At 44.9% G+C, this 14,280-nt stretch overlaps 1 protein-coding gene across 2 annotated transcripts in view; it reads left to right on the top strand.

Annotated features, from left to right (window-relative positions):
- Window positions 1-11,719, top strand: part of CACNA1F (calcium voltage-gated channel subunit alpha1 F) — a 154,446-nt gene extending 142,727 nt beyond the window's left edge. Inside the window, exons 41-47 of one of the 2 annotated variants that reach the window (XM_088453393.1) lie at window positions 263-367; window positions 465-703; window positions 1,800-1,922; window positions 9,151-9,332; window positions 9,498-9,607; window positions 10,167-10,430; window positions 10,561-11,719. In XM_088453393.1, the coding sequence (XP_088309519.1) occupies window positions 263-367; window positions 465-703; window positions 1,800-1,922; window positions 9,151-9,332; window positions 9,498-9,607; window positions 10,167-10,430; window positions 10,561-10,839 (1,302 nt within the window). In that variant the 3' untranslated portion in view covers window positions 10,840-11,719. The remainder of the gene's footprint in view (window positions 1-262; window positions 368-464; window positions 704-1,799; window positions 1,923-9,150; window positions 9,333-9,497; window positions 9,608-10,166; window positions 10,431-10,560) is intronic. The other variant, XM_088453392.1, reaches the window with a different exon arrangement.
- Window positions 11,720-14,280: the final 2,561 nt, after the last annotated feature.

The raw sequence follows: 14,280 nt of genomic DNA, 5'->3' as shown, positions 1-14,280 counted from the left end.
TCTAAATCAAACAAAATCAATGTTACGTTTCAGAGGTTAAATCGCACATTTACTAACACTTAAAATTCAACATAAAAAAATTGTCCGTTAGTAAATGTGTGATTTAGCCTCTGAAACACAACATCGATTTTGATCGATTAAGATCGATTTGAAATCGATTAAAATAATCTTTTAGTAATGTTACCTTTGTGTGTCTAATTTTGTTCTGCAAAAGTACAGGAAGATAATTGATCTCTACTTGTTCTATATTGCTGCTCCCCAGGCTGGGCTGAGGAGCTTGCAGGATTTGGGATCTGAGATCCGCAGAGCATTATCCTGCGAGCTGGAAGAGGATGACCTGTCTGCATTTAGGGGGTTGGGGCGCCAGGTGAGTAATAAAACCATGGATGACATCACAGGTCTGATGGGGTTGGAGGGTAGTTGAGTGTCAATAGTTCAACCGTCATCTCATCTATCAATTTTAGGTTGCCGAAGAGACACCTCTATGTGAGAGTGCGCCAGGCTTGACCAATGAACATCAGATCTCCGCGTCTGTGTTGTCGCTCACCAACTCCATTGGCGGCTGTGATGAGCAGACACCCACTCATCGTAGATCCTCAATGGTCAATCGATCTGGTGGGGGCTCCAAAGACAGCCTGCTGCCACCTCCTCCACCGGTGCCCAGTATGACTAGTGGGAAAAAGAGGCAACTCAGCACACGCAGGTGAACCAGGTTTCTATAACACGCAACATAAGTTGTCACTGAAAAAATGTTCTACTGAAATTTTCAAGGCCCATAAAGGAGATGTATGAGAGAGATAAAGTGAAGAAGGTGCACATAGCAACCAATCAGCTTCTGTCACTGTACTAGATTAATGACCGCTAGAGGCTGACTGGTTGCTATGGGCAACTGCTCCACTTTTTTGATACAGCTACCCAAACGGTAGTTACTTCCTGGTGCTGGAGAGAACCTCCTCTCTCCCATGCTTGAGATGAGGTTGTCATCCCGCCTCATGGGTGAAACAGCCCTAGTCCCCTTGTTTTACTGCAGCGTGTGTCACAAGGAACCAGGTGCTGTTTATCACATAGGAAGTTGCTGTTTTGTAAAGCAGGTGCTGTTTATCACATAGGAAGTTGCTGTTTTGTAAAGCAGGTGCTGTTTATCACATAGGAAGTTGCTGCTGTGTAAAGCAGGTGCTGTTTATCACATAGGAAGTTGCTGCTGTGTAAAGCAGGTGCTGTTTATCACATAGAAAGTTGCTGCTGTGTAAAGCAGGTGCTGTTTATCACATAGGAAGTTGCTGCTGTGTAAAGCAGGTGCTGTTTATCACATAGGAAGTTGCTGTTTTGTAAAGCAGGTGCTGCCTGGTTTCATAGACTGTGAGACAATTCAGTGTCCATGCACATGCCTCAGCATGTCTCCTGATTGGCTCTATATCCTTTTTCTTTGCCTTCAATGCTGCCTCAACTTACCCAAACACGTTACAATCTTTAGAAAACCAATTACAATTTAAACCATGTAGATTGCATAGACAATGTACAAGTTCATTCACGTATTACTGTATATACTGGCATATTTATAAGATTGTGGTGAAAGATGAAACAATTACAGCACACACACAATGCAGTAGCATTAAGATACATTTTCCAACTTGCCCAATCCAAATTTTATGTACTAATTCAATCAAATTGTATGACTAAATTATGAGGTGTGGTTACCTTTTACTTGCTACATTTCAGAGTGATTAATATGGATAATACATGTGTGGTCCTGACCATGCGATGCTTATTTCCTGGGTGTGTGTTATATATATATTTAGGAGGAGCTCGGATGGGACCTTTCTACCTCCCACTTTACATGAGCAAGAAGAAACCGCTACAGAAGATGAACAGAGATCTAAAACCTCCTCACCCGTGTACACCCCCAACAATGAGGCACATAGGTATATACTGTATGCTGTGTATGTATCTACCAGTAATGGGACAGAGAGGTATATACTGTATGCTGTGTATGTATCTACCAGTAATGGGACACAGAGGTATATACTGTATGCTGTGTATGTATCTACCAGTAATGAGACAGAGAGGTATATTGTGTATGTATCTACCAGTAATGAGACAGAGAGGTATATTGTGTATGTATCTACCAGTAATGAGACAGAGAGGAATATTGTGTATGTATGTATCTACCAGTAATGAGACAGAGAGGTATATTGTGTATGTATGTATCTACCAGTAATGAGACAGAGAGGTATATTGTGTATGTATGCATCTACCAGTAGTGAGACAGAGAGGTATATTGTGTATGTATGCATCTACCAGTAGTGAGACAGAGAGGTATATTGTATATGTATGTATCTACCAGTAGTGAGACAGAGAGGTATATTGTGTATGTATCTACCAGTAATGAGACAGAGAGGTATATTGTGTATGTATCTACCAGTAATGAGACAGAGAGGTATATTGTGTATGTATCTACCAGTAATGAGACAGAGAGGTATATTGTGTATGTATCTACCAATAATGAGACAGAGAGGTATATTGTGTATGTATCTACCAGTAATGAGACAGAGAGGTATATTGTGTATGTATCTACCAGTAATGAGACAGAAAGGTATATTGTGTATGTATCTACCAGCAGTGAGACAGATAGGTATATACAGTATGCAGCGTATCTACCAGTAATGAGACAGAGAGGTATATTGTGTATGTATCTACCAGTAATGAGACAGAGAGGTATATTGTGTATGTATCTACCAGTAATGAGACAGAGAGGTATATTGTGTATGTATCTACCAGCAGTGAGACAGATAGGTATATACAGTATGCAGCGTATCTACCAGTAATGAGACAGAGAGGTATATTGTGTATGTATCTACCAGCAGTGAGACAGAGAGGTATATACAGTATGCAGCGTATCTACCAGTAATGAGACAGAGAGGTATATTGTGTATGTATCTACCAGCAGTGAGACAGAGAGGTATATTGTGTATGTATCTACCAGTAATGAGACAGAGAGGTATATACAGTATGTATCTACCAGTAATGAGACAGAGAGGTATATTGTGTATGTATCTACCAGTAGTGAGACAGAGAAGTATATACAGTATGTATCTACCAGTAATGAGATAGAGAGGTATATTATTTATGTATCTATCTACCAGTAATGAGACAGAGAGGTATATAGTGTATGTATCTACCAGTAATGAGACAGAGAGGTATATTGTGTATGTATCTACCAGTAATGAGACAGAGAGGTATATTGTGTATGTATCTATCTACCAGTAATGAGACAGAGAGGTATATTGTCTATGTATCTACCAATAATGAGACAGAGAGGTATATTGTGTATGTATCTACCAGTAGTGAGACAGAAAGGTATATAGTGTATGTATCTACCAGTAATGAGACAGAGAGGTATATTGTGTATGTATCTACCAGCAGTGAGACAGAGAGGTATATTGTGTATGTATCTACCAGCAGTGAGACAGATAGGTATATACAGTATGCAGCGTATCTACCAGTAATGAGACAGAGAGATATATTGTGTATGTATCTACCAGCAGTGAGACAGCGAGGTATATACAGTATGCAGCGTATCTACCAGTAATGAGATAGAGAGGTATATTGTGTATGTATCTACCAGTAATGAGACAGAAAGGTATATAGTGTATGTATCTACCAGTAATGAGACAGAGAGGTATATTGTGTATGTATCTACCAGTAATGAGACAGAGAGGTATATTGTGTATGTATCTACCAGCAGTGAGACAGATAGGTATATACAGTATGCAGCGTATCTACCAGTAATGAGACAGAGAGGTATATTGTGTATGTATCTACCAGCAGTGAGACAGAGAGGTATATTGTGTATGTATCTACCAGTAATGAGACAGAGAGGTATATACAGTATGTATCTACCAGTAATGAGACAGAGAGGTATATTGTGTATGTATCTACCAGTAGTGAGACAGAGAAGTATATACAGTATGTATCTACCAGTAATGAGACAGAGAGGTATATTATTTATGTATCTATCTACCAGTAATGAGACAGAGAGGTATATAGTGTATGTATCTACCAGTAATGAGACAGAGAGGTATATTGTGTATGTATCTACCAGTAATGAGACAGAGAGGTATATTGTGTATGTATCTACCAGCAGTGAGACAGATAGGTATATACAGTATGCAGCATATCTACCAGTAATGAGACAGAGAGGTATATTGTGTATGTATCTACCAGCAGTGAGACAGAGAGGTATATACAGTATGCAGCGTATCTACCAGTAATGAGACAGAGAGGTATATTGTGTATGTATCTACCAGTAATGAGACAGCGAGGTATATACAGTATGTATCTACCAGTAATGAGACAGAGAGGTATATTGTGTATGTATCTACCAGCAGTGAGACAGAGAGGTATATACAGTATGCAGCGTATCTACCAGTAATGAGACAGAGAGGTATATTGTGTATGTATCTACCAGCAGTGAGACAGCGAGGTATATACAGTATGCAGCGTATCTACCAGTAATGAGACAGAGAGGTATATTGTGTATGTATCTACCAGTAATGAGACAGAGAGGTATATTGTGTATGTATCTACCAGTAATGAGACAGAAAGGTATATAGTGTATGTATCTACCAGTAATGAGACAGAGAGGTATATTGTGTATGTATCTACCAGCAGTGAGACAGAGAGGTATATTGTGTATGTATCTACCAGCAGTGAGACAGATAGGTATATACAGTATGCAGCAAATCTACCAGTAATGAGACAGAGAGGTATATTGTGTATGTATCTACCAGCAGTGAGACAGCGAGGTATATACAGTATGCAGCGTATCTACCAGTAATGAGACAGAGAGGTATATTGTGTATGTATCTACCACTAATGAGACAGAAAGGTATATAGTGTATGTATCTACCAGTAATGAGACAGAGAGGTATATTGTGTATGTATCTACCAGTAATGAGACAGAGAGGTATATTGTGTATGTATCTACCAGCAGTGAGACAGATAGGTATATACAGTATGCAGCAAATCTACCAGTAATGAGACAGAGAGGTATATTGTGTATGTATCTACCAGCAGTGAGACAGAGAGGTATATACAGTATGCAGCGTATCTACCAGTAATGAGACAGAGAGGTATATTGTGTCAGAGAGGTATATACAGTATGCAGCGTATCTACCAGTAATGAGACAGAGAGGTATATTGTGTATGTATCTACCAGTAATGAGACAGCGAGGTATATACAGTATGTATCTACCAGTAATGAGACAGAGAGGTATATTGTGTATGTATCTACCAGCAGTGAGACAGAGAGGTATATACAGTATGCAGCGTATCTACCAGTAATGAGACAGAGAGGTATATTGTGTATGTATCTACCAGCAGTGAGACAGCGAGGTATATACAGTATGCAGCGTATCTACCAGTAATGAGACAGAGAGGTATATTGTGTATGTATCTACCAGCAGTGAGACAGAGAGGTATATACAGTATGCAGCGTATCTACCAGTAATGAGACAGAGAGGTATATTGTGTATGTATCTACCAGCAGTGAGACAGCGAGGTATATACAGTATGTATCTACCAGTAATGAGACAGAGAGGTATATTGTGCATGTATCTACCAGCAGTGAGACAGAGAGGTATATACAGTATGCAGCGTATCTACCAGTAATGAGACAGAGAGGTATATTGTGTATGTATCTACCAGTAATGAGACAGCGAGGTATATACAGTATGTATCTACCAGTAATGAGACAGAGAGGTATATTGTGTATGTATCTACCAGCAGTGAGACAGAGAGGTATATACAGTATGCAGCGTATCTACCAGTAATGAGACAGAGAGGTATATTGTGTATGTATCTACCAGCAGTGAGACAGAGAGGTATATACAGTATGCAGCGTATCTACCAGTAATGAGACAGAGAGGTATATTGTGTATGTATCTACCAGTAATGAGACAGAGAGGTATATACAGTATGTATCTACCAGTAATGAGACAGAGAGGTATATTGTGTATGTATCTACCAGTAATGAGACAGAGAGGTATATTGTGTATGTATCTACCAGCAGTGAGACAGAGAGGTATATACAGTATGCAGCGTATCTACCAGTAATGAGACAGAGAGGTATATACAGTATGCTGTGTATGTATCTGCCAGTAATGAGACCGCAAGGTACGTACTATTCGCATACATAGATACATGCTAACTTTCCGCTTGCTGTGCTGCCCAGTAGCTACATTTCCACCAATTTAATAGAAACATTTAAAGACACAAAAGTGTTACGTAATCTGTGTTCCCTCCTCCTAATTAATAGTTATAATGAAGCTAAAGGCAGTGTAATATTAGGAGAAAAACGGGCAGGTTGCAATAAATGAAGGGGATGGAAGTATTACTAGCATCCGTATCCGAGCCAGACCTGCAGTACATATAGCATTGATCTATAAGTAAGTAGAGCCAGGTTGCCTTGCTTTATCTTAGCATTCCCGGCATGGTTCAGCAGGATCCTCAGCATAGATCAATACATCAACCAAGTCCAAAAGTGAAACCTCCAGGGTTTTTATATACGCTGTAAACCCGCCCACTACTGTATTGGGAAGTCAGTCTACGGGATCACGTCATATAGAAAATTCTCCATCTTGTGCATCACATCTACAGACGGAAACTACAAACAGCTCCCCTCTTATTCAGGGCCTGATCCAGACCCGTTCGCTAGGATGTGTTTGCACGCAGCCATCAGCTGCCAAAGTATGCAAGTTCCACGGTCACTAGCAAGACATTGGCATGCCTACTATGTCTTGCCGTGCAATCGCGGTATGTATTTAGATACCCACCTGACGCTGACACAAGACGCCCACTTTCCCTTCGTAACATACGTTATCTCCAGGAACTGTACTAACCACTTTTCTGGCATGGTCGTAATTTTCTGACCACACCAGGCAGCAGGGGCGTTTCTAGAGAGGAGAGGGCCCGTTTGCAGTCTCCGACACGGGTCCCCTCCTCTCCGCCCGGCAGCCCACTGAGCTGTGCACGGCCAGTGCCGGAGTTATAGACTCTGGGCACTAGAGTGTGCCCAGAGTCTATAGTGTATGCACAGGTCACCGGGAAAATGGCCGCTGCTGCCATTTTACAGGTCCGGTCCCCCGCGCCGATGTGGAACTCCGGAGAGGTAAGTAATATTATGGGTGCAGGGTTTGCGGTGCGGGGCCCCCCTGGACCCAGGGGCACGTGTTCCCCGCACACCCTGCACCCATTATAAATACGCCAAATACGCCAAATACGTCGAAAAGCCGTTTTCTGCGAAAAAGTTTAGCCAACAGCAAAAACGTATCCCCGTATTCAATTGTGGCGACTTTTCGCTGGTGCGAAAGCGCAATGCAATGTACCCAGCGGAAAAGTTTTGTCTATCAATAGCTGTCGGAAAAAAGTGCAGAATTGCGGTTTTGGGGTGCAAAGGTGGGGAAACCACCTTGCACTCTTAGGACAGGTTCCCAAAGGAAAACTGCATCAAAAAAATCCTAAAAAGGGGACGAAAAAGTTCAAAGTTGGGGTACAAATTTAAAAACTAGCAAAATAGACTTTGGGGGTATCTACAAGTATGGGAGAGGTGTATATTTGATTGCAGGTGCATGCTGAAGGCGCGTTTGTAACGCTTTTTAAGACCTCACTTTTGCAATTTTTAACCAAGCTTGCACTCATTTTCATGTACCCCAAATTTGCTAGGACTACTTCTTTTCACCCAGAAAAAACTGCTAAATACTATTCTTCACCACTTGTTCAAAGACGCTAATTAGCAGCTAATGAGAGCATTTAAGTACCCCAAATAGCTTCAGCAGGGCTATTCGGGGGCATCTACCACATCCCCAATATTAGTTCATCTTTTGGGGAGTGCCAGGCTGATTTACCCAAATCTGACAGCACTTTTCGCGTCCTTTGCAATTGAATACGGGGTTAAGCGGGTAGTCCGCGATACTTTTTCGCATGCAAAACCAGCAATGTCGACGAAAAGTGCGGGACCTTTCGCGGCTGATTGAATATGCCCCTTTGTCTTATGTGTTCTATGTGGCTGTGTTCTTAGGCAAAATTGTGAGTGAGCCCACTACCTTGGCTGAGAAGCAACCCCACACATGAGTGGTTTCAGGATGCTTTACTGTTGGCATGACACAGGGCTGATGCATAGACCTTAGAAACAGAATTTGAAAAGAAACGTCCGATCCATCTGGTCTTGTTTATTTTTTTTTATATTTTATTTTTTATTATTGAAACACCGTAAAAAAAAAGGAAACAATTACCATTTAAAATTTACATTTAGTAATTAAATAAGATTCTCAGCAAAAATACATTGAATATCACAATAGTAATAAACGTTCAAATAAGAACTTGCAAAATATGATGTATTATTTTTCTTTTTTTTATTATTGCAAAATATGATGTATTATTTTTGTTTTTTTATTATTTGTATTTGATATTTTATTTAAATATTTTAGATATAACTCTTAAGTGACTGCTTAGGGGACTATGGGGGTCATTCAGACCCACTCGCGAGCGGCAGTACGCTCGCAAGTGGGTCGATGTTCCCCACTGCGCATGCGCACGACGGAGGGAGCTCTGTCGTGCGCATGCGCGAGACCCGGCGAGAGAAGGACTTTCCTTCGCTCGGAGTGTCTCATCAAAGGGGGTGTGCTGTCGAAGGGGACTGACAGCACGCCCCCTTTGGTGGGCGTGCCGGGGGCGTGCCTGCCAGACGGAGGCGTTCCCAAGGGAACGCCTACCATCTGAAGCCGGCCCCACTGACATCACTAGTGATGTCAGTGGGAGTGATTTTGGCTCTGATAGAGCCAAAATCACTCCTGGCCTTGCGGTTGAGAAACTCAACCGCAGGCTTTCACTCACAGTTCCGATGGTCGCGATGGTCAAGACCATCGCGACCATCTTTTTTCACGCTCATATATGCTGTGGGTGGTGACCCACAGCTATACGAGCGTCCAGGAGGACGCTCCATATTAATGGAGGTGGGCCCTGATTCAGAGCGAGCGCTCTGGTCAGAGAGTCCGGCTCTGAATCAGGGCCTATGTGACATGATTGCCCAATGTTAAACGTGAATGGGGTTCATCTGCTATTCTCTCTATCTCATCCTTTGCTCCCGTTCAGGCAGCAGCAGAATTTGGAGGATTCCCTTCAGTGCTCTGTATCTCCTGAAGAGAGGGGGAAGGTTCAGCCCACACCTGCGGAACATCCTGCGGCACCCCGGGCTAACGGCACACTGGATGGCAGACCTGCCCCTCGAAGGCGACTGCTGCCCCCTACTCCTGGTAACTGCAAGTTGTTCAGTGCGGACACTCTCAACTGGAACAGATGGTTTATAGTAGAGTATATTACTTATTTTACTTTAATAAAATAGCATTAGACTATGCTGACAGCGATGTAATTGCAGTTGCATCACAAATGTTACAACCGGACTGTAACACGTTAAACAATGTAACACTCTGGTCTCACCACAGGTAGTAAATCTGCATTCAGCATCCAGTGCCTGAAAAGACAGGGAAGCTGTGATGACATCCCTATTCCAGGAACATACCACCAAAATACACCGCCCAACCGAACCAGGGTAACGACCATTCAATTGCCTCTTCTCTGCATTGCACCCGACCCTCTGTGCTACCTTTCACCGGGATGCACTCAGGAAGCCGACAGTCGAAATGCCGACCGCCGGCTTCCTGACTGTCTAATCCCGGCAGGGGACTAATGACAGGCGTCGAAATCCTGATGCCTGTCATTTAACCTACGCCGGGAGCCCGACGCCCGGCATACCGATCGAAAGTAAGCCGCGTGCCGGGCGCGGACAGCCACGTGTGGCGGGGGGAGGTGGGTTAGGTTAGGGGCTCCCGGGGGGAACTTAGGGTTATTTCCTGTCACGTCATGCTCCACCCTATGACACTATGGGAGGAGATTTGTCAAAGCTTGGAGAGAGATATGCAGTGGAGAGAGTTAAAGCACCGACCAATCAGCTCCTGTCATTTTTCAAACACAGCCTGTAACATGGAAGTTAGATGCTGATTGGTTGGTACTTTATCTTTCTCCAAGCTTTAATAAATCTCCCTCAGAGTGTTCCTTACATCCTCTCCAGGTTGTGAGCGTTTGTTTTAATTGTATTTTGTGCCCCTCAGGTTTATGGAACCTCAGATTCCTGGCAAAGAACCAATTACTCATCCGGTGGTTCACACTCTTGGGCCAACCCCCCAAAACGTGGGCGCCTTCTCTATGCTCCCCTTATCTTGGTGGAGGAGGACAGCAGCCTGCCCACCATCCCTTGCACTCACTGGTACAGAGAGGAGGAGGACAAGGCGCCTTACTGCACCTACACCCAGCTTCGTGTGCCCGGGCAGAGGCTGACAGAAAAGAGAGGGAGCGCGGACAGCCTGGTGGAAGCAGTGAGTAGATGCGACTCCACCACCAGTATACTCCGTTACATTTTAAATATGTAACTGGTTTTTATTATTTATATTTTAAAGATTTTTTTATTTTATTTTGAGATATGTTTACTTTTTTCTTTTCCTGTAGGTGTTGATATCCGAGGGTCTGGGGCTCTACGCACGGGATCCCAAGTTTGTTGCTTTTGCCAAGCGTGAGATTGCAGACGCGTGTCACATGACCATCGACGAGATGGAGAGCGCCGCCAGTGACCTTCTAAGTCAGAGTCGGAAAGGCAGTTGGAGCGGGAGTACCGGCGGCAGAGAGGACATGATGGGGCAAGGACTGTTCTACAGCGATGAGGAGTCCGTGCACTGCAGGGATGAGGAGGAGCTGCGGGATGAAATGGCTTGTGTGTCCTCATTCTGAGACTCTATTCCTTCTGAGAGGGAGACTAGCCAAAGCTACTGTATCAGCCTACACATCCGTACCCTCAGCTGCCCGAGCTGTAGCCTGCCTCTCTGCCAGAGCCGTAACTAGACTTTTTGGTGCCCTGTGCCAGAAAGAGCATTGGCGCCCCCCTCATTTTTCAAAGGGACACCCAAAAAAGGGGAATTGCCTAATGGGGAAGGGCCAGGGAAGAGATAGGAGAGGCCAGGAGATGCTGGGGATGAAATAGGAGGAAGCTACAAGCAAGAATGATAATAAACAGAAATGTGACAGGCCCAAACAGCGCCCCCTGACCTGTGGTGCCCTGTGCGATGGCACCGGCCGCACTACCCTAGCTACGGCCCTGCTCTCTGCTTGCCCACAGAGTACGGGGGACACATTATGATGAATAAGTATAAGCTACTACCCCTTACACATATTCCCTTTATTGGTCAAGAGGGGGGGTGACTGCTCATTTTTTTTTTTAAGCTCAAAATACACCAAAATAGAAGAAAGACTGTCTAGTATAGGAAAACTATAGCCAAAATAAACACTGCTTCTACACCATATTTATTATTTGTAAAAATAAACAATGTATTTAACTGTATGGAAACTTTGAATCTAAAGAGCATCATGAGCTATTTGAAATGTAGTTAGGCCTTTTCGGGCATCTCAATGGATCTGGTCGCTGGAGAGCTCAGGCCCTGATTCAGAGCCGGACGCTCTGACCAGCGCGCTCGCTCTGAATCAGGGCCCACCTCCATAAATATGGAGCGTCCTCCTGGATGCTCGTATAGCTGTGGGTCACCACCCACAGCCTATACGAGCGTGCAGGATGATGGTCGCGATGGTCTTGACCATCGCCAGTGCGAGCAGAAGCCTGCGGTTGAGTTTCTCAACCGCAAGGCCAGGAGTGATTTTGGCTCTATCAGAGCCAAAATCACTCCCACTGACATCACTAGTGATGTCAGTGGGGCCGGCTTCTGACGGTAGGCGTTCCCTTGGGAACGCCTCCGTCTGGCAGGCACGCCCCCGGCACGCCCACCAAAGGGGGCGTGCTGTCAATCAACATCGACAGCACGCCCCCTTTGATCAGACACAACGAACAAAGGAAAGTCCTTCGCTCGTCGCGTCTCGCGCATGCGCACGACGGAGCTCCCTCCGTCGTGCGCATGCGCAGTGCACACCATCGATCCACTTGCGAGCGGACAGCTGCTCGCGAGTGGGTCTGAATCAGGCCCTCAGTTTGTTCTCATTGATAGAGAGGTCCCTTTTCATACATTATGCACATATTACTGAGCTATCCATATACCGGTAACACAGGAAACCCAGATAATGTCATTTATTCCTGTGTAGTTCCCACAGCGCGAACACAGCATATTTTATTTCCGGAGTTTAGGCGTGAAATGGTGGTGTCTGGTGAGGTACAAAGTTATACTTACTTGGGAGGAGATGGACAGATTGACAACTCAATGTGGGCTGTGCGCCCTTGTCTGCCGCTTGTTATACAACACTTGCCTGCTGAGAGTCTCCTGAATTTCGGGGAGTTATCCCAGAATTCTGGGAAAGTAGACCACCCACCCAGATCCTGGCCACTTCCCCATTGGTGTGATGGCACAAAATGCAGACTTCCCCTTTAGCAAATATGTGCTGTACTCCCTGCAAATCCAAGATTTGGTTCTGTGGGACTAAATTTAAGTAGGATTAAACACATAAAGAAGGTGCAGCTACTGGGGTGTTCTCTGGATTACTGGCTGCTGCAAAGTCTTGTTCCCTGGAAGAGAACTTGCTATTTCCATGTCCTTGGAGGTGGTGTATTTCCAATAGGATACTGCCAGGGCCGGCTCTACCATTAGGCAGCTGTAGACTGCTGCCTAGGGCGCCGAGATCTGGGGGGGTGCCACTGAGTCTTCCTATCACAAAATTAAGGATCTTTGTACTTAATGTAGGTGGCGGCTGTGGAACTTTGCCTCCACACTTTCACCAGAGGGGCTGGAAAGTGGGTATTGTAGTGTGTGTAGGCGGCTGCGGGGGGCAGTAGGCTGACGTTTTGCCTAAGGTGCCAAGAAACCTTGCACCGGCCCTGGATACTGCTTGCACCATACAGACGTACTTTATGTAGGAAAGACTTCTCAATATACAATATAGAAACGTACAATAGTAACATGCGCAATAATGACAGTCTCAGGGTGATTACACACAATCTTGCCGATGGTCGGGGCGATTACCCTTCGCCCCAGACCGTGCAAGATTGCAGGTACACACTAGGAAGATTTAACGAGTGACGAAGCGATCACTTGTTTTACCCTTCATTAAACTACACAGTCCCGCATGTGATATTGTTTGATTGGCTGTGCAGCACGGCCAGTCACACAATATCGCATGCAACCTGTGGAAGCGCGCAATCGGGCATACAAACTGCGCGATATGCTTGACTTGTTGCTCCGATTTGCCCAAATCGGGCTGATATCGTGTAAGTGTGTACCCGGCCTTAGTGTCCATCACTTAGTATATGATTTAAGCAAGAAGCATTTTAGGAGAAAAAAAATAATGTAAAAGTTAGAAAATAAATAGTGGCTGGACACCTCTAATATGACTACTATGCACAATAGGGCCTTGACCGACATACCTGCAAAAACAACAGACACAGGGCCTGATTCAGAGCTGAACGCTCTGACCAGAGCGCTCGCTCTGAATCAGTGCCCTCCTACCTTTATTTGGAGCGTCCTCATGGACGCTCGTATAGCTGTGGGTTACCACCCACAGCTATAGCGAGCGTCCATGATGATGGTCGCAATGGTCTTGACCATCGCGACCATCGGGCTTGCGATGGAGACCCTGCGGTAGGGTCTCGCTGCCGCAAGCCCTGGAGTGATTTTGGCTCTATCAGAGCCAAAATCACTCCCACTGACATCACTAGTGATGTCAGTGGGGCCGGCTTGAGACGGTAGGCGTTCCCATGGGAACGTCTCCGTCTGGCAGGCACGCCCCTGGCACGCCCACCAAAAGGGGGCGTGCTGTCAATCAACATCGACAGCATGCCCCCTTTGGTGCGAGACCCGGAGCGATGGAGAGCCCGTCGCTCTCCGGGTCTCGCGCATGCGCACGACGGAGCTCCCTCCGTCGTGCGCATGCGCAGTGGTGGACATCGACCCACTTGCGAGCGTACTGCCGCTCACAAGCGGGTCTGAATGAACCCCACTGACTCTTATATACTGACCGTACTCTGCGGAGTTAAGGTGGCCATACACGGTGAGATTCAAAAGTTGGTCAGATCAGTTGTACGATTTCCCTTGAAAATTCTTCCCTTCAGATACTGGGCGATTTGTATTTAAAATGCAACTATTTCACATGAGACCATACGATTTGATCAATTACAATTCCTACACGATCAGTTGAGGTCTCTCTGCAAAACCACCTGATCTGCGATCCAACTAGACG

This window comes from Taudactylus pleione, unplaced genomic scaffold, assembly GCF_031769625.1.
Source record: "Taudactylus pleione unplaced genomic scaffold, aTauple2 ptg000579l, whole genome shotgun sequence".
NCBI classification, from domain to species: Eukaryota; Metazoa; Chordata; class Amphibia; order Anura; family Myobatrachidae; genus Taudactylus; species Taudactylus pleione.
Note: the sequence above shows the minus strand (reverse complement) of the source record. Positions and strands in the feature narration are given on the sequence as shown.